Source organism: Ochotona princeps, chromosome 19 (genome assembly GCF_030435755.1).
Source record: "Ochotona princeps isolate mOchPri1 chromosome 19, mOchPri1.hap1, whole genome shotgun sequence".
Taxonomy (NCBI): domain Eukaryota; kingdom Metazoa; phylum Chordata; class Mammalia; order Lagomorpha; family Ochotonidae; genus Ochotona; species Ochotona princeps.
The window spans coordinates 30,958,691-30,978,382 of NC_080850.1; the positions used below are offsets into that span (position 1 = coordinate 30,958,691).

At 49.6% G+C, this 19,692-nt stretch overlaps 1 protein-coding gene and 1 long non-coding RNA gene across 2 annotated transcripts in view; both read right to left on the minus strand.

The window, feature by feature from the left end:
• The window catches only part of LOC131482604 (uncharacterized), a 62,470-nt gene that overhangs the window by 15,741 nt on the left and 27,037 nt on the right, over positions 1-19,692 (minus strand). The gene's annotated exons all lie outside the window — the stretch shown is intronic.
• LOC101521396 (guanine nucleotide-binding protein G(I)/G(S)/G(O) subunit gamma-5) lies at positions 9,662-10,055 on the minus strand. Its single transcript, XM_004586474.4, has one exon. It carries the CDS (start codon positions 10,000-10,002, stop codon positions 9,796-9,798), a length of 207 nt encoding a protein of 68 aa, XP_004586531.2. The 5' UTR covers positions 10,003-10,055; the 3' UTR covers positions 9,662-9,795.

Here is a 19,692-nt window from a genome sequence, read left to right on the forward strand (position 1 = left end):
CTCTCCAAGCCCTGTGGTTTCTTCACCTGTAAGAGGTAGGATTGAGGGGTAGGCATGGCGATGCAGTGGGTTAGGGAATCAGGGCCTGCTGGGTCAAGCCCACACTATCCTGCTTACAACCCAGCTTCCTACTGATGCAGCTGGGAAGCTAGCAGAGGCTGGCCCCAAGAGCCTGGGGTCCCTGCCACCCATCTGGGAATTCTGGATGGAGTTAGTGGCTCCTGACTGCAGCCTGGCCCAGACCTGGCTGTGCAACCATTTGAGGAGCAAAGCAGTGGATGAAAGGTTCTCTCTTGTTTGCTCGCTTGCTCACTCGCTCTCCTGCTCTGCCAACAAATCCTTACTACAATACAGAAAAACACAGTTGACAGTGGTGTGTGCAGCAAAGTCCCAAAGAAGAAAATGCACAGGCAACAAAAATCTCACCTGCTCTTTCTCTGTCCCTGTCCCAGCAGCCATGTGCCAGAGCAAGGGAAGAGACAACAGCCTAAGAGCCTGCTCCAAGGACAGAACAGAGGCATCACAGAGGATCTCCAGGTGGCTCCTCGAAGAGGCCTTCCTGGCCTGCACCAGTTGGCAAAGCTGACTGAATCCTCGCCAGCCACTGCAACAGCCATCATTCAAAGGCCACCTTAGAATTATCAACACAGGGGCAGTGCAGTAACCTAGTGCTAAAGTCCTTGCATTGCACACACTGGGACCCTCTATGGGTGCCAGTTCTAATCCCGGCTGCTCCACTTCCCTTCCAGCTGCCTGTTTGTGGCCTGGGAAGGCAGTGGAGGACGGCCCAAAACCTTGGGACCCTGCACCCATGTGGGAGACCTGGAAGAAGCTCCTGGTTTCATGTCAGCTCAGCTAAGGCCATTTCGGCTACTTAGGGAGTGAACCAGCGGATGGAAAAGCTTTTTCTCTATCTCCTTCTCTCTGTAAATCTGATTCTCCAATAAAGATAAATAAATCTTAAAAAAAAGAATATCCCTATTAAAATAGAGCCTATTAAAGACATCCCTATTAAAATAGAGCCATGAGGCAGGGACATACTTATTTATTCTTTAAAAAATGTATTTTACTTATTCAAAAGACAGAATGTCAGAGACAAAAAACACAGAAAGAGTGAGATAATCTTCCATTCACCAGTTCACTTGCTGAATGGCCACAAGAGTCAGGGCTGGACCAGACTGAAGTAGCCTGACTCCATCTGCGTCTCCCTTGGGGGTGCAGGACCCCAAGCGCTAGGACCATCTTCCACTGCTCGTAAAGAGAGAATCAGATCCTATGCCACAGCATCTGCACATCTCACTCTCCTAAGAAAAGTGGTCATGTAAGAACTGCAAGAAACCAAAGCAGATAACAAGAGCCTGCAGACACCAGGGATCTCGCCATGCCTGCAGAGCTGCCACATGTGGCCCCTGCAGCTTCGGATGTCAGTAGGCTCAGGGCGTTAAGTCCCGAAATGGAACCAGGCCTGGGAATGAGGCTGGATGACCAGCCCACGAGCAGCCCACGGCCAGCCGGGAGAGAGAAGGGCAAAGCCAGCAAGGGTTTGTGCTCCCAGAGCAAGACAGTTGTAGTAAGGTGCTCACCAGAGTGACAAGGGTGCCCTACAGTTAGGAAACAAGGGCTAACTAAAGTGTAGTCAGGGAAAAGTTATATAGAAAGCTGGAATTTCCCATGCGGTGAAAGCCTATCAAATATCAAAACGAAGTGCGAACTTAGGAGTCACCACAGGTGGTCACGCTAGAGTCTAAAATTAGACAATGAGCAAAGCTGACTTGGGTGAGTCTAGCCCTCTGGGGAGAAAGGTGATTCATCAGAAATGAACCTTCACAGGCATCTTGCACCCCATGATTTAAAGTCCTGCCCTCAAAGAACTGAGAGCAAGAACAGTACAGGTATGTGTACACCCACATTCATGGGGCATCATTTACATGAGACAAGGATAGACTCAACCCAAGTGTCACCGGATGAACAAATTAACAAAATGTGATAGACACATATTCAGTCTTAAATGGAAGGAAATTCGGGCCCGGCACAGTAGCCTAGTGGCTAGAGTCCCCTTGCCTTGCACGTATCGGCTGCCACACTTCCCACCCAACTCCCTGTTGTGGCCTGGGAAGTCAGTAGAGGGCGGCCCAAAGCCTTGGGACCCTGCACCCGTGTGGGAGACCTGGAGGAGGTTCCTGGCTCCTGGCTTCAGACTGGCTCAGCTCTGACTGTTGCAGCCACTTGGGAAGTGAACCAGTGGATGGAAGATCTTTGTCTCATCTTCTCTCTGTGCATCTGACTTTCCAATAAAATCAATCAATAAAAAATTTTTAAATAATAATAACTTTTTTTAAAAAAAAAAAGGAAGGAAATTCTGATACTGGCTATAATGCTGGTGAACTTTGGAGACGTTAACACTGAAAGAAAGAAAAACAGTTACAGAGCGGCAAACAGCAGGCCTCAGAGTCCCTGTGTTCCCCAGGGTCCGGGGGATGGGCCGGGCAAGTTGTTGATCAGCAGGTGCAGAGTCTGAGAAGAAGACGGAAAGAGCTTTGGCGCCTCAGTAATGAGCACTGCACAACAGCAGGAATGCACCTAGTGCCATACGGACCAAGAGCGTGAAGGATTAAACTAGCAAATCCTGAGTTAGGAGTATTTTGCCCACACATGGGCACCTGCATTTCTGTAATCCTCTGCATATGCATGAGGATTCCAGGGCACCTCACACTCTGGAGAGGGCAGACACTGAAGCTGAGCCTGGCAGCAGTCACAGTCCCACACGCCGGTGGCTCAGGGACATGCTGTTCCAGCAGCCACTTCCACTCTTTTGGGGTTGGTAGCAGGAACCAACCCTGCCATCCCCGGGGCCAGCCTGGCCTCCTGCCAGCCAGAGGCACATCGTGGTCACCCAAACAAATAAGTTCCTCCTCCCTGTGCATGCACCCATCCTCCCGGCACCTGGGTTCTTCCAGATGTTCCACCTGTCTCCCACATGCTATCCCTGTGTAGAGGGAGACAGGCATCACATTGTTGCCCACGCTTTGCTCCGTCTCCCTCCCACTGGCCCTGCTCACTTCTTGTCCCAGGAAGCTCACCAACCTCTCAGGAAGAAGAAATCAAGCCCCACATGAGGAAGTTCATGGTCAAGCACCAAATCAGGCAAGACTGATCAAAAACAACTGGAATTCAGCATCAGGGTGGGTCCTTCAATAAGCCATGGCAGGAGGATGTCTCCTGCCAACTTCCAGGGTCTTATTTCTTACTTTTCAGGGCTGCTTCAGGATAAACAATATAAACAATGACTACTGAGCGAACCAGCAGGCAATGGGCACCACTGGAAGAGCACTGACTCTCCACCAGCAACTCTTCTGGTCCCAGCACGGGATGGGAGCGAGCATGTTGGAAGCCCAAGCAGTTATTTCATGTCCTGCCAGTTCTGAGCCAGGGAACCATGCAAACAAAGCAAAGGGAGAAAAGGTGAGGGTGAGCCAGACAGAGAAAGCGATGCAGAATCCACAGAGCCCCAGCGCCAGCGGCTCCTGGAGTGTAAGACAACTGCTTTCATGATTTTAGAAAACGAATCTGGGGAATGGCCATTTTTGGGTTGGGGGCTCTGGATTACAGAAAAATAAAAAAGGAGAGGTTACCCTGAGATAAGCTGGTGCCTAAATGGGCAGAGATCAGACAAGAGAGGACCCACTGGGTTCTGTGACGCAGCATCCGGGCACAGACAGGCACAGATTGCTGTGTCATCGGCAGTGGGCGCCTGACTCATGCGGGGAGCCGGCCCCAGCAGTGCTCCCTCAAACAGTACCTGCTGCCGCATTTTCTCAGAAGGCAAACACTTCCATATCGTTTTTACCGCACACAAAGCATGATTTATCTTAGGTATACAGCCCACAACTGGCTTCTACTTGCACCAGATTTCTGGGTTACCGATTAACAGCTCCTCCAGATAGATTTATGCCAAAACAACCCAGGTAGTTTCTTTCCTCCTTGGCGAGAAAGGCCTAATTTCACCACAGTAAAAATTGTTGCCTTTCCTCCCAAGAACAAGCGCAACGAGTTCTGAGGCCAGGAGATGGAAGCATGGCCATTGTCCATGAAGCCAGAGAGAAGGTGATTCAAGGCCAACTTTATTTTTGATTTACTTATTTATTTATTTTATTGGAAAGGCAGATTTACAGAGACAAGGAGAGAGAGAGAAAGATCTTATGGCCATTGGTTCATTACCCAAGTGGCCACAATGGCCAGAGCTGAGCTGATCCAAAGCTTCTTCCAAGTCTCCCACTAGGTTGCGGGGTCCCAAGGCTTTGGGCCATCCTCAATTGCTTTCCCAAGCCACAAGCAGGGAAACCAGCACCTATGAGATCTTAGCAGATTCAAGATGAGGATTTAGCCACTAGGCTGTCGCACCAGGCCCACCAAGGCTGACTCTTAAGAATTCTACTGGGCCCAGTGCGGTGACCTAGCACTAAAGTCCTCGCCTTGAACGTGCTGGAATCCCATATGGGCGCTGGTTCTAATCCCGGCAACTCCACTTCCCATCCAGCTCCCTGCTTGTGGCCTGGGAAAGCAGTCGAGGATGACCCAAAGTCTTGGGTTCCTGCACCCGCGTGGGAGACCCAGAAGAAGCTCCTAGTTTCTAGCTTCAGATCGGCGCAGCACCGGCCACTGTAGTCACTTGGGGAGTGAGTCATTGGACGGAAGATCTTCCTCTCTGTCTCTTCTCTCTGTATATCTGATTTTGCAATAAAAATAAATCTTAGAAAAAATAAAAGAATTCTGCTACACCCCTCCTTGCTCCTCCACAAGCCCAGAGCTCATCGACTGAGGAACAAAGGCCACCCTTGTGGACTTGTAAAGAACCAGTGTGGAGTGCCTGGGTTCTGCCAAGTTATTTGTGGCAGCCCTGCTCCGACAGGACATCTACCCAGTCAACCACCACAGCATTCATGGAGACACGCCCTTCCCAGGCAAATATGAGGCCAGGGACTTGCCAGTGGAGAAAGGGAGAGAATCGGGTGGCCTGGCCCACAGGACCATGAGAACACCATTAGCCTGGGAGAGGGAGGCGGAGTTTCAGGAAACAACTTCCTTCCAGGGGCAACTCAATCTGTCCGGCCAGCTTGTCACTGACACCAAGTCAAGAAAGTCACAATTCATTCCCTTTCTGCTGCAGCAGGCTAATCCTGCTGGTAAAAAAACCCTGAGGTAGAAAAGTGAGCAGGGTTGGCCTCCTCAGTGGAGCAGACACGTAGGGAGCCTCCTGAAAGCCAGCAAGGCCACAAGACACCTGATCCATCCCCAGCCACTGAGCAGAATTCAGCTGCCTCAAGTGGTGCATTTATTTATAGCACTGCTGGTTTACTTAGGGGGAAACAGGAGACTGAGCAGAGCACCCTCAGCAAGCTCTGAGAGCCCAGCCTGGAGCTCACTGGGCCTGGTGTGCGTTTAGTCCAGCTGCTTGCACCGCTGCTGCCGCCACTGCTTGTGCCTATCGCAGCACAAGCAGACCCAGCCTCACAGGCTTGTTCCGCCAAGGAACACAGTGCAGACATGACAGCTGGTGCCAAAGCTGCATGTCTAAGGGACTCACTGCCACTGGAGGGTGTGACAACCTCTTCCAGCTTCAGTTTCCTCCCCTGCAAAATGGGGGTTAGAACCTATCCCCCTCACTGAGGCCTTCAGGGACCATGGGAGGGCATGCTGGACAGCAGATACTATGAACATGTCTGCGTTTCTTGGGACTCCCTACACAGTGACCTGAAGGACAGAAGGCAGGATGGCCCAGGAAGTGGACAGATTCCCCACTGTTCCATCTCACAGAATGAACAGAGGTGGAACTACTGGAGAGTTTTTGGGGAACTAGGAACCCCTTGCATTCATTTCCATGTCTCCTGCTCATCCAGGCCAGGCAGAGTGGGCCCGGAGGCCACAGCACTCTCCTCAGCTGGAGCTTCAGGCCTCAGGCCCTCAGCCTTGGAGGCGCTGTCACCCACGGGCTGCCCAAGGGTACTGGGTGACTGGAGGCTCAAAAGGAAGGGAGTAACATGGTCCCCACAAACAAAAAACCATTTGTACTTATGAGAAAAACCAGCAATACAATTCTACACACTCCATTAAATCCTCCATGCCGAAAATATCCTAAGCAACCAAATGGACTCATTTCAAGAGTAAATGGAAAAGCAAAATCCCAGATGCTTTTTTTTTTTTTTTTAAGTCTAATGGGGTATGGGAGCTGGTATTTGACACAGAAGTTAAATCTCTACCTCGGTTTACCTTGGTTCCAGTTCTGGCTATTCCACTTCCAATCTACCTTCCTGCTAATGCGCATCCCCAAAGTCAGCAGTGGATGGTTCAAGCACTTGAGTTCCTGCCACCGATATGGGAAACCTGCATAAAGTTCTAAGCTCCCGGCTTTGAGTCATTGGGGAATGAACCAGTGGATGGAAGATCTCCGATGCGCTCTCTCTCTCTTTCTCCCTTTCTCTCTTTCTCTCTTTCTCTCTTTCTCTCTCACTGATTTTAAAAAGAAGGGAAAAAGGAAAAGTTTCTCAAGACTCTTCCCAATCTATGGTCTTCAAGCAGGAGCATCCAAGGAGCCCAAGAAGAAAGGTCAAGTGCAATAGCAAGAACAAGACCCAGAGTGTTTGTGTGTACATGCGGGGTGGTGCTGAGGGGCTCTGTTCCCTCCCCCAGCTTTGGAAAGCCCCTGATGTTTAAAAGGCTGAGGGTGGCTTGGAATTACCATGGGAGTGTGCCACCTTTACGACCCAGATCCCAGCCTGCATCTGTGAGTCACCTTCAATCAAGGGAGGAAAAGGTCATGATACCTGGCAGGAAGAGAAAAGAAGGGGAGACTACATTCCTCTCAAAGCCACAGCAGCCAGCTTCCTGGTGCAAAATGATATGACTCACCAGGAGCGCTGATTAGAGTACTTCTGAGAGAAGGGATCCCGTCCCTCCAGGAGAGCAGCAAACCAGGGCCTGCTGCCTGGGGCTGCCTCTACACTCCAGCCCCCTCCTGGCTGTCAGCTGGGTTCACAGGGCAGGAGCTGGTCCCCACCCCACCCCGTCATCTCTGCATCCCCAAGGGCCAGCTCTTACAGAGACAGGTTCTCTGGATTCAGGGTTTGTGCTTAATATCCATTCACCTAACAGGGTCCACTTAAGTCCAATGCAAGGTCCATACCGCCCTGTGGTTCCATTCCTCCCTCGGTGACACAAAGACACTAGCAGCTCCAACCTCCTGGGATTGTTAGAAAGATTATATGAGAGCCCTTAAGCAGCAGTTAGCACAAAATCAACAATACATTATGGCTACTGTTGTTATTCTATAACCTCACTTAATGGCAGACTAAAAGAAAAAACATTCTATTTTTTAAAACAAGAAATATTTGGACTAGGGGGAAAAACAGTATGAAGTTCATGGCAGGAGACTAACACTGAAATGGATACAATGGTGAAAACTGGTAACCACTCCAAAAGCCTTGCATATTTTCAGGGGCCAAGAAGCAGCTGAGAATATATAGACCTGAATTTAAAATAGAACAAGGAAAAAAAAAACACTCAACACTCAATATAGCCTTATTCAGCTGCAAATATAACCCCTGGACAGAAAATCACACAGCAGTTACACTTCAAAAAGGGTTTTAACACACACACACACACACACAAACTTATTAGCAGAATATTAACTGCTATCTTTGAGTAGTAAATTGTGGGAATTATTTACTTTCTAGAAATAAAGGGATATTTCTATAATTTAGAAAAAGTGGCCATGTTGGAACTAACATTGTGGTGTGGTGGGTTGGGCCAACACTAGCGGGTTCCAGTCTGAATCTCTGCTGCTCCGATTCTGATCCAGCTCCCTGCTAATGTGCCTGGGACGGCAGCTGAGGATGGGCCAAGCGCTTGGGAACCTGTGACCCTGTGGGAGACCCAAATGAAGTTTCTGGCTTTGGCCTGGCCCATCCCTGCTGTTGCAGCCATTTGGAGAGTGAAAGAAAGATCTCTCTCTAACTCTTTCAAATAAAAAAAATAAATAAAAGATTTATTTTAATTGCAAAGTCAGATATTCAGAGAGGAGAGAGAAAGGAAGATCTTTTGTCCAATAATTCACTCCCCAAGTGAACACAATGGCCGGTGTTGCGCCAATCCGAAGCCAGGAGCCAGGAACTTCCTCTAGGTCTCCTACATGGGTGCAGGGTCACAAGGTTTTGGGCCGTCCTCAACTGCTTTCCCAGGCCACAAGCAGGGAGCTGGATGGGAAGTGGAGCTGCTGGGATTAGAACCAGCGCCCATATGGGATCCCAGCACGTTCAAGGCAAGGACTTTAGCCGCTAGGCCATGGCACCGGGCCTCAACAATTCTATTTTTAAGTGACCATGTTTCTGTGTGTGAAGACTAGGGAGCAATGTAGGTGCAGTAGCTATAGAGAAAAAGCAGGGTTCCCATGAGCAGGCAGCCAGCTTTCTGGCCCATGGATCATTCCGGATATGGTCCTCACACCTGTGTTACTGTGTGCCAGGCCAAACCCAAATCCAGCAGTAGACATTAACCCTTGCTGCCTTCATCTTGAGTGTTTTTATCGTAATATCCCATTCATATCATGGACTCTGAGAGCCACCATACAAACAGAATGTAGGCTTTACAATAATTTTAAGTATTTATTTTTATTGGAAAGTCAGATACACAGAGAGGAAAAACAGAGAGGAAGATCTATCCGTCGATTCACTCCCCAGGTGGCCACAACGGCCAGAGCTGAGCTGATCCAAAGCCAGGAGCCTCTTTTGGTTCTCCCATGTGGGTGCAGGATCACAAGCCTTTGGGCTGTCTTTGACTGCCTTCCCAGGCCACAAGTAGGGAGCTGGATGGGAAGTAGGGCCACAGTGACATGAACTGGCACCCATATGGGATCCCAGCTCGTGCAAGGCAAGGACTTTGGCCACTAAGCTACCATGCCGGGCCTGCTTTTTTTCAAAAGGCACCAGACTACTAGTGCAGCCAGTTCGGAGAACAACTTATTTGAAAACCCAAGGGAAAGCCCAGCGGTCACTTGGGGAGCAAATCATTGGACGGAAGATCTTCCTCTCTGTCTCTCCTCTTCTCTGTATATATCTGACTTTGCAATAAAAATAAATAAATCTTTAGAAAAAAAAAAAAAAAAAAGAAAGAAACCCCAAGGGAGGCTTCCAACAATGAAAAAAATGATCGGTTTCCAAAAGGTTCCTTCTCGGGTTTTGCCTGTGGCTAACCACACTGGCCACTCGGAAGACAGCACCAGCTACCTGTGGGCACCCTGCCACACAGACAGCTGGTGTGGTGACTGCCACGTCACTGTGCACAGGCCCTGGGACTGCTAACATTCCAACCGCTATCTGCAAGGGTCTTGGTGGAAGATGCCTGCCACCCTGGGTGTCCCCCAAACTAACCACCCACAGCAGTGAACCTGCTCTGCAGAGTGCAGCTGGCTCACTACAGTCCTTCAGACTACACCTACCATACACCCACCCCGCACCTTCTAGTTGTTATAGGTACCTTTCACCTAGTCAATCTTTTTTTTTTTTATTTATATTAAGTATTTTATTTACTGCTGCCAGTGTATATAAAATAATTACCGTTGTGAAATAGAAATTTATGAAAATAGAGAGGTAGATGTTAAGGACTGATCAATGTAGAAGTTTGTATATTATGGCACATGTGTTAAGGGAAGCTTTTTGTACAGGCTTCAAATTTAGCTCTCTTGAATGAATATTCACCGGTTAATGAGAAGTGGTTTAGGAACCCTCTGATAGATTTGTTTGACTACAGAAAGGAGCAGACTTTCTGGGGTCTGAAGGGATTTGTACTTGAAGATACTCCAGTCAGCAGGGGATCATGTTGAGCATTCTGCAGACAAAACTGTTTCAAGTCTGCAGCTGCCTGGGACACCTTCACGCGGTTGAGGCCGGCCTCCAGCCGGAACTGTTGAACCACTTTCTTCATAGCAGCGACGCTGGAGGAACCAGACATGGCACACGCGAAGCGAGGGGCCTGTTCGTCGGTCGCGGGTCGGCGGGTCCAAACTCGGCTAGTCAATCTTTTACTTGCTCAAACCAGTGTCTCACTGCTCACATAAACCCAACTAAAGAAGGCCATGTAAATGGGGGCAAGAAAATGTGTGTCGTGTTTCTGCGATGGAGCTAAGAGTATTATCAGAGCAGAAAACTCAAGCAGCCCCTGGGTGGGAGGGTGAGAAGAGAAACAAGGCAAGTTGCTCTGGAAGTAGATTCAGATGTGAAAACACATCTGCCTCCCCAGTCACACAGGCCTGGCCAGCCAGGTCTGTTCCCAGCCAGCAGGCACTGGCCACATCCCAGCCAACTGAGGAAATTGGATCTGCATAGAGCAGGTGCCTTTTCATACTCCATTACCTCCAAGTGCTTTTAGAAAGACCAAAGAGTGTTTTTCATAAAGTATTTGCCCAAAATGGATTAGATCCCTGATAACCACGGAGATGGAAAAATCCAAGGCCATCTTCGACAGCCCACAGTTCCCTGGGGTCCTCACAAGCAGACTGTCTCCACATGACACACGAGACGGAGAGCAGGCACTAGTAGCAAGACTGTCATGCGAATGCTGGGTCTAGTTGCCCACATTTATCACATGAAGGCCTGATGTCACCAGTATGTGGAGAGAGAGCAGAAGCTGGCATCAGGTCCCCAGCACAGTCAAGGCCATTTTCACCTGCTTTTTCAAGAGGGTTATACATGAGGGACAGCAGGGAAGGAACGTCTTCCTTTACCATCGCTAACAGCATGTCTTTGTTTTGAAGTGTCTGGAGGATATTCTCCAATGGAATGAGAGTGAGCCTTGGAGGCTAAAATATGCTTTGAAGGGCAGGTGCTGTGGTGTAGTGGGTTAAGTACCACGTGTGCCTCCTGCATCTCATGTTGCAGTGCTGATTCAAACCCTAGCTATGCTGCTTCTGATCCAGCTCCCTGCTCATGAGCCTGGGAAAGCAACAGAAGACGACTCAAGGACCTGAGTCCCTGCCACCCATGTGGGAACCTTGCATGGAGTTCCTGGCTCTTGTGGCCATTTTCAGAGTGAACCAGTGGATCTGCCCTTCAAACAAGTAAATAAATTTAAAATAATATTATACTTTGAAACTGGACAGGCCTGGGTTCAATTCATGGCTTAGCTATCATTTCAATAAACTTTTAGGAAGGTTACTTATTTTCTCAGAATGTTTCATCTAAGCCTCCCTGTGTGGTGGCACCAGCCCATATGAGTGCCAGTTCAAGTCCCAGCTGCTCCACTTCCCATCCAGCTCCCTGCTCATTGCCTGGGAAAGACACAGAGGACGGCCCAAGTGTTTGGGCCTTTGCTATCCTCACTATTCTCATGGCAGACAAAGAAGCAGCTCCTGGCTTGTGGCTTTGAACCAGTCCAGGTCTGGCCATTGTGGTCATTTGGGGACTGAACCAACGGAGGGAAGACTGACTCTCTCTCCTTCTCTTTCTGTACGTCTGCTGTACCAATAATTTTTTTAAATCACCTAAAGATCAAACTAGTAGTAGTTTGATTTAATGCTTATCACTACATATTTTTTATATTTAAGATTTTTTTTTAATTGAAAAGGCAGATTTTACAGAGAGAAGGAGAGACAGAAAGATCTTCCACCTGCTAGTTCACTTCCCAAATGACTGCAATGGCTGGAACTAAGCTGATCCAAAGCCAGGAGCCAGGAGCTTCTTCTAGATCTTCCATACAGGTGCCGTGTTCCGAAGCTTTGGGCCGTCCTTTACTGCCTTCCTATGCCATATCAAGTAGCTGGATGGGAAAGGGAGCAGCTGGGACATGAACCAGTGCCCATAAGGGATGCTGGCACTTGTAGGTGGGGATTAAGCCAATTGGGCCATCGTGCTGGTCTCAGTGCTTGTCACTATATTCAGAAGGCATTCAGTACACAGCAATCTCTTGAATCTGCTGGTTCATTTCCCAAATGCCCCCAAATAGCTTGGGCCAGGCCAAAGCCAGGAGCAAGGAACTCTATCAGGGTCTCCCATGAGGCTAACAGGACCCATGTACTTGGGCTACCATGTGCTGCCTCCCAGATGCGTTAGCAGGAACCTTGATTGGAAGAGGAAGAAGGACTGTATTGTAGGCACTCTTACATGGTCCGTGGGCATCCCAAGTGGCAGCTTAACCAACTGTGTCACATAGCACCTGCCCCAAAAGATGAGTTTATTTTGAAAAACAAAACAAAACACTTTTATTCCTACACTGGAAGTCACTTGATTTTTGGATAATACATTCCAAAACTTGTCTGGGTTGGAGGCCTGGGGACCACGGGTGGGCAAGACATCATAGCTTTTCTTTTCTTTTTTTTTTATATTTTATTATTTTTTTTTATTCATTGATTACATTGTATTATGTGATACAGTTTCGTTGGAACTGGGAATCACCCCGACATCATAGCTTTTCTAAGCTACTGGTTCTGTGGCTGTGCCATCTATGGAAACTGAAGTTACTCGGAGGTGTTGCTGTAAAAATCCCAGCCCTAACCAGAAAGCTCACCAGAGGCAGCGGGGCCTCGGGAAGCGTGTGGGAAATGGCGGTTACCAGGGAGCACGGGGTCTACAGTCCCAGATGGCCAGCCTCAGACTTAAGCCCCGCCCCTTCCTGCGCAGCCAGGAAAAACATCAGCCTCTCTGCTTCGGTTTCTTTACTTCCTACCTGATGAGCGGTTAGTAAGACTGATCTCTGAGGGCTGGCCTGAGGACTGAGTTAACTGATACACAGTAAACCCTGGATAAACGCCAGCTCTATTAGTTAGCATTTATTACTTACTCGGTAATATTTAACGAATAATTAATATTGGAGGACTTGGGCCCTCAGCTTTGAATTCTCCATGCTCTAAGGGTTCCAGTCTGATGTTTGGTGTCCAGCGTGGACATTTTCCAGCCTGGGGCTGCGCAGCGGCTCAGCCAGGCTGCTTGAGAGTGAGGGCTTTCTATTTCCAAGTTCCCGGAACAATCTCCCTTGGCAGGTCATCAGAAAAAGTTGTATTTTTCAGCTGCTGATGAAGCTGATCAAGAAAGCCTTCACTTTTGACGGCCCACTTACATTTTGAATTATTAAGACTCCATAGTGGTAGTTCTCAAAGAGGGTCATGTTGGCCCCCAGAGGACATGGGGCACTGAGGAGAGGCAGCCAGCAGTTAGCGACTGGAAGCCAGGGATTCTGCGGACATCCTGCACTTTGCAGCACAGCCTCCCTAAAAAAGAATGCTCAGCCGCCCGGTTTAGTAGCCTAGAGGCTAGGGTCCTTGCCTTGGATGCACTGGGATCCCATATGGGCGCCAGTTCTAACCCCGGTGGCCCTGCTTCCCATCTAACTCCCCGCTTGTGGCCTGGGAAAGCAGTCGAAGACGGCCCAAAGCCTTGGGACCCTGCACCTGCGTGGGAGACCCGGAGGAGCCTCCAAGATCCTGGCTTTGGATCGGCGCAGCACCAGCCACTGCAGCCGCTTGGGGAGTGAATCAGCGGATGGGAGATCTTCTTCTCCGTCTCTCCTCCTCTCTGTGTATCTGACTTTGCAATAAAAATAAAAAATCTTTAAAAAAAAAAAAAAAAAAGAAAGAATGCTCAGGCCCCAAAAGGGGACAGCCAGCACCCCATGGTGTCTATGTGACAGTGGTGGATAGCTACAAGCATCCTGGTGCATGAGAACTGCCAAAGACCATTTGGCCTTGGCCTTAGCACTTTAAGGACCAACAGTGGGTAGAGGAAGGGGTGCCCTCCGCGCAGCTCTCAGCTGCTGGTTGAGACAGTGGCAACAGTCAGAGCTAGAACAGTTCTCCAACCGTGGTGTGTAACACATGCTTCATTCACACCCCAGACCAACAAATAGAGGAGGTGGGGGACAGCAGAGCAGTGTGAGCAGCCTTTTTGTGAAATCCAGTCCAGAGCTTAACACAGAAAAAAAAGCAGCTTCTCATTTCCCTGTTCTCTATCCTGTGTGTCTCTCAACTCTCCTTCCTTTTTAAGCACTAGACAAGTACTGACTGAGGACTCCAGCATTCAGATGAAACATGGAGCTTTCAGATGGTGGGGAAGACCTAACTTTTATGACTGATCAACTCTGTACCACTGGGGATTAGCACCATGACATAGTGGGTTAGGCCTATAGCACTGGCACCATATGAGCATCAGTTTGGGTCCTGATTGCTCCACTTCCCATCCGACTGCCTGCTAATGTGCATGGGAAAGCAGCACAAAATAGCCCAAGTGTTTGGGCCCCTGCATCCACATGGGAAATCCAGGAGGTTCACAGCTTCAGATCTACCCAGTTTTAGCCACTGCGGTCATCTGGGGAGTAAGCCAGCAGATGGAGGACCTCTGTCTCTCTTCTGTCAACCTGCCTTTCAAATAAAAGTCTTACATACATGCACATGTCGGGCCTGGCACGGTAGCCTAGTAGCTAAAGTCCTTGCCTTAAATGCGCCCCAGGATCCCATATGGGTGCTGGTTCTAATCCCGGCAGCTCCACTTCCCATCCAGCTCCCTGCTTGCGGCCTGGGAAGGCAGTCGAGGATGGCCCAAAGCCTTGGGACCCTGCACCCGTGTGGGAGACCCAGAGGAAGTTCCTGGCTCTCGGCTTCAGATTGGGGCAGCACCAGCCATTGTGTTCACTTGGGGAGCGAATCATCAGACGGAAGATCTTCCCATCTCTCCTCCTCTCTGTATATATCTGACTTTGCAATTAAAAATTAGTAAATAAATCTTTAAAAACACATACACACACACACACACACCCCCCATTACAAATCAAGATGCAACCAGGAAGGACAGACACAGGGCCCAGACTGTGAGCTGGGGGTACCTCTCGGGGGTACCCAGTGCTGCCTGAGTGAAATGTGGGCTAGCTGTCCTGAGCCAAGAGCAGAGAACAACGTCCCCTGACCACGGAGGCAAGGGAGAGCAGGGAGCCTGGTATGGTCGCAGAAATGTGTGGCAGGGCCATACCATGGAGGGCTCTCATGGTCTTCTGGAAAGCTGTTCTTTATCCCAAGACTAGAACAACATCATGGAGGGTAGGGAAAAACGTCTACACAGTCCACCCATAAACACAGCTCCTACTCAGCCATGTCCTGGGAAAGGTGGGGTAACTGCTTCAACTAGAGCCGGAAGTCACCCCTCTGGCCTGTCACCCAGAAGCCGGGACAGTGGCCAACAGAGAGATGCACAGAGTAGGTGTGGTTTCTGTCCAAAGCAGGCATCCGCGAGATCCCTCTCTGATGGGCAAGGAACAGGGGATGCGAGAGCCCTTTCTGAGCCATGGACGGCAGACAGACCTATCTTCTCCAAGCTGAAGACCTTGCAGTCACCAGAGCTCTGTCTTTGCCCCTGATTATGCTGGGGCAGAAACCATGCGGAGCTTAGGCCTGACAGGCCAGCTAAAACCCTCAAGGCACTGGCCTACTCCTGTGTGAGAGCTAAGAGCACTTGTCCAAGGGATTCCTCAGAAACACTGCTTGGGCCATAGATTTGAAGGGACATTCCAAGCAGAATATATGCTAACATACCTGTTAGAATGGAAGGTCAAATGGATGAAACAAGGATAAACTGAGTGCAAAACAGAGAGGAGCGCTTCTGCAACAGTCAATGCTTGCCCTTAGACTGGCAGGGACCAGGACACATAAGGAGGCCAAGAGGAAGGAACTACCAGAAGTACAGCAAGCACCCAGGCCTGGCCTCCATCCAGAAGACAGCAACAGGTCGGAGGGAGCCCAGGAAGCTTGCGACCCATCCTGGGGTCAAGGTAGAAACAGAGGGCCCCGGACATGCTCAGGAGAAGGGAAACCAGTTACAAGGCAAAGAGATGGCTGGAGCCTTTCCAGCTGCCCCAGGCCAGTGGGAATTCTCGGAGTCTATAAGGAGTGTCTCTCAGCATCTGGCTTCCCCCTCCCCCAGCTTCCTGTCTTCCCAATACCCCATCTCCACATCCATCTACAATATAACATACAAAAAATGTGCATGGCTTGGGGGACTAATTGTTCTTCGTTGCCCATCAAGGTGCTACTAACAGAATAAGGTGCATTTATCTTTGTTTTGTTTATGATGATCCAGAATTGGGAGGCCAAAGCCCAGAAAAATGCAGGAACTAAGCAGATTCCCAAGTCAGCAAGGCTTTTGCTGGCACCAAGCGGCGTCCTTGCCGGGACATTCTGTCACCCGATACCTGGCAACGAAAGAAGGCCCTGGGCTTATCTACACTGGGAAGACTTCCCAGGGCAATGAAAATGCTTGATGGGAATTTCTGATGAAAGAAGACACAAAAGGCTTTCACAAGCAAGGCTGTAATTCCATACCTCAAGCCAATTAGCCAGAAATGCCAGGCCACTAAATCCCCTTCCGCTCCTGTCCTCACTCTGATGAAAGCAGCTGAGACACCACAGGGTGTGCAGAAGGAGAAACACGCCACGCCACCACCTCCCCAGGTGCCTCTCCTGGCTCTGGCAGAGAAAAGGCGTGTCTGAAGACTGGAGACGCACTCACTCCCCTTTGGTTCTTTGCAATCACAAAGAACCAAGGACTGCAACAGGGTCATTGGGTAACGCCTACTCAGATTTTGCAATCCAGTTCAAAGGCCAGTTGGACACTTGAGCTGGGTGGCGGGAAGGGGGCATCCCAAAGGACTGTGCCACAGGAGAACTGACTTCACCTCAAATGGCTGCCAGATGTCACAGAACTAGCCCAGAGGGATAGGCATAAACCCAGACACCTGGACCCACAAGCAGAGAACTCAGTCTCCAAGTAGAGGCAGCGAGAGGCTCTGGCACCCAGCGTGGAGTCCTAGACAGCTCTGTGAGGGTCGCATCTCCATTGGCACAGCCCACGGGCAGAGTCTCCAGACACCAACTGCTCTGGGGGCAGACACGAAGGACCGGAAGAGCCTGCCCCCATGGGCCTGGCACTCTCAAAGATCATGCTGTGAGCTAACTGGCCTGGGATGGGGTTGGGGGGAGGTCCTGGTGCTAATAGTGAGGGGATCCGAATCCCGTCTTATCACACCCTACTTCTGCCTCTAGGAAAATGGCATCTTGCCATAACTACTGGTAGTTTTGGTTTGGGGTGTGTTAGTGACAAGAGTGCTACAGAGTAGCTTAAAAAATTAACTATTTTCGGGCCCGGCGGCGTGGCCTAGCAGCTAAAGTCCTCGCCTTGAAAGCCCCGGAATCCCATATGGGCGCCGGTTCTAATCCCGGCAGCTCCACTTCCCATCCAGCTCCCTGCTTGTGGCCTGGGAAAGCAGTTGAGGACGGCCCAATGCATTGGGACCCTGCACCCGCGTGGGAGACCCGGAAGAGGTTCCAGGTTCCCGGCTTCGGATCGGCGTGCATCGGCCCGTTGCGGCTCACTTGGGGAGTGAATCATTGGACGGAAGATCTTCCTCTCTGTCTCTCCTCCTCTGTGTATATCTGGTTGTAATAAAATGAATAAATCTTTAAAAAAAAATTAACTATTTTCATTTGGTGGTTATTAGAGAATTTCTGTGGAACCCTGGGCTGGGTCCCAGCAGCAAGGCCTGAGGAAACGAGAGGGCACAGATGAGGGCCAGTGCAGGGGCGCAGTGGGCTTTGCCACAGTCATGCAGAGTAGCAAGAAGCACCACTGACTGGCCATACTGTGATAAGAACATGACAAACCTGGATGATCCTGAGAGGCTCCTGCTGCTGCTGACTGGCAGTATCCGAGTGGTTATCATTTTAATTTGGTGACAGAATTAGAAACCTCTGTGGGGCAAGGTTCAGCTAGCACCTGGAGAGGGGTGTCAAAGGAATGTAACCAGCCCTGGCTCCTCACTCCAGCCACCTACTGCAGCAGACCTCAGGAGGCAGAGTGACAGCTCAGCTCACCAGGCCACGGTCATTCACCCGGGAGACCCAGATGGAGTCCTCAACTCCCACCTTCAGCCTGGACCCATCCTATTCACTAGATCCCTTTTGGAGTGAGCTAACAGATGGGAGCGCTGTCTCTCAAACACATTATCTTTTTTAACTGAATAACTTTTTCTCTTATGACCTATTAACCAACTCACAGAACATGCCTTAAAAATATAGAGTGCTTCAAGCCCGGTGTAATAGCTTAGTGGCTAAATCCTCACTTTGCAATCCCTGGGATCCCATAAGGGCACTGGCTCATGTCTGTGATCTTGGAAGGCCGTGGAGGACAACCCAAAGCCTTGGGACCCTGCACCCACATGCGAGACTTAGAAGAAGCTCCTGGCTCCTGGATAGGCTCAGCTCCGGCCATTGCAGCCACTAGGGGAGTGAGTGAACCAGCAGATGGAAGACCTTTCTGTTTCTCCTTCTCTTCGTAAATCTGCCTTTCCAAGAAAAATAAATAAATCTTTAAAAATATATATACGGAGTGCTTTTTCCAACTGAGACTAGGTTTTGTTGTGTTTTTTCACTTAAACAGTCCTGTTACTCTGGCATGTTTCTAAAACTAGAATGAGTCCATGGACAGACCAGAGCAGAGCCGGCACAGGCAGGACTGGGGATAATAGTGTGTATGAAGACTCCCCGCACCACATATCATTCTGCAGCAATGCCACCTTCCTCAAGTGCCCGCAGTCAACACGTCTAGTTCCTTCCCAAGACTCTAGGCTAGAAAGATCATGCCTGCTTTGACCACAAAAGGGTAAGACCCCGATAACACTCCAAGCCCTCTGAGCCCAGGGAATAAAACAGCTTGACAGATGACTGGGTTGTGGCTGAATAGTTTCAGAAAACCTAATGGAAAGATATACAAGTGAACTACTTGTACTGTTTTTACAATGCTTCTATAAATCTCTAATTATTTCCAAATTTAAATAGAAAGGTTTTTTTTTTTTAATCTCTTTTTTTAAAGGAAGCCTTGGTACCTTCCACTCTCACACTGTACCATGGCAAAAACCCATGATTCTGAGGCTGCCAGGCTTGTGTTCATGCCCAAGAGAGTGGCACTGCCAACATCACCCCAGCAGGCTCAACCATCTCGGCTGAGGGGTTGGACAGGCGGCTTTCCTTTTCTGGATGTGTGTCAGGGTGAGGCAGGTAAGACAGCCATTTTCTGTGATAATGAACTGCAAGTATAAGAATCCATGGAAACTGGAATAGGTGACCCAGTAGGGTTGAACTTAAAGCTTCGAAGGAAATGAGAAGGTCCAACACAGCTGCTAAGAGCGAAGAATCCCGAGGTTGCGTTAGCACCCACTCGAGGATGCTTTCAGTCCGGGTGGCTCCTGGCCCCTCCCAGCAGCCTGCTAACCCCTTTCCCGCCAGAGACTCAGCCAAACTGAACGGCTCCTCTCTGTAGGGAAGGTCTAAGTTGACCCAACCCAACATTATCCCTTTGCAGACATGACAAAAAGCTCAGAGGGAAGCTAATGACCCTGACTGGATAGCACCAGGTGCACTACCCTAGCTGGCATTCATTCTAGTTACTACAGTTGAGGTGCCAGGCTCACAGATGCCATGCTGAATAGAGGTGAGTCAATCCTGCATGTCCAGCCCCTCTGCCTAATGGCAGAACTTCCCACCTCTTGAGATGTGAGGTGATTTGTGATTTAACAATAGATGACCTCGAGACAAAACCAGTACACATTATGGAATGCCAGGGTGTGGTTGCCTGTACTGGATATGAATGCAGCACCCAACCAGCACACATG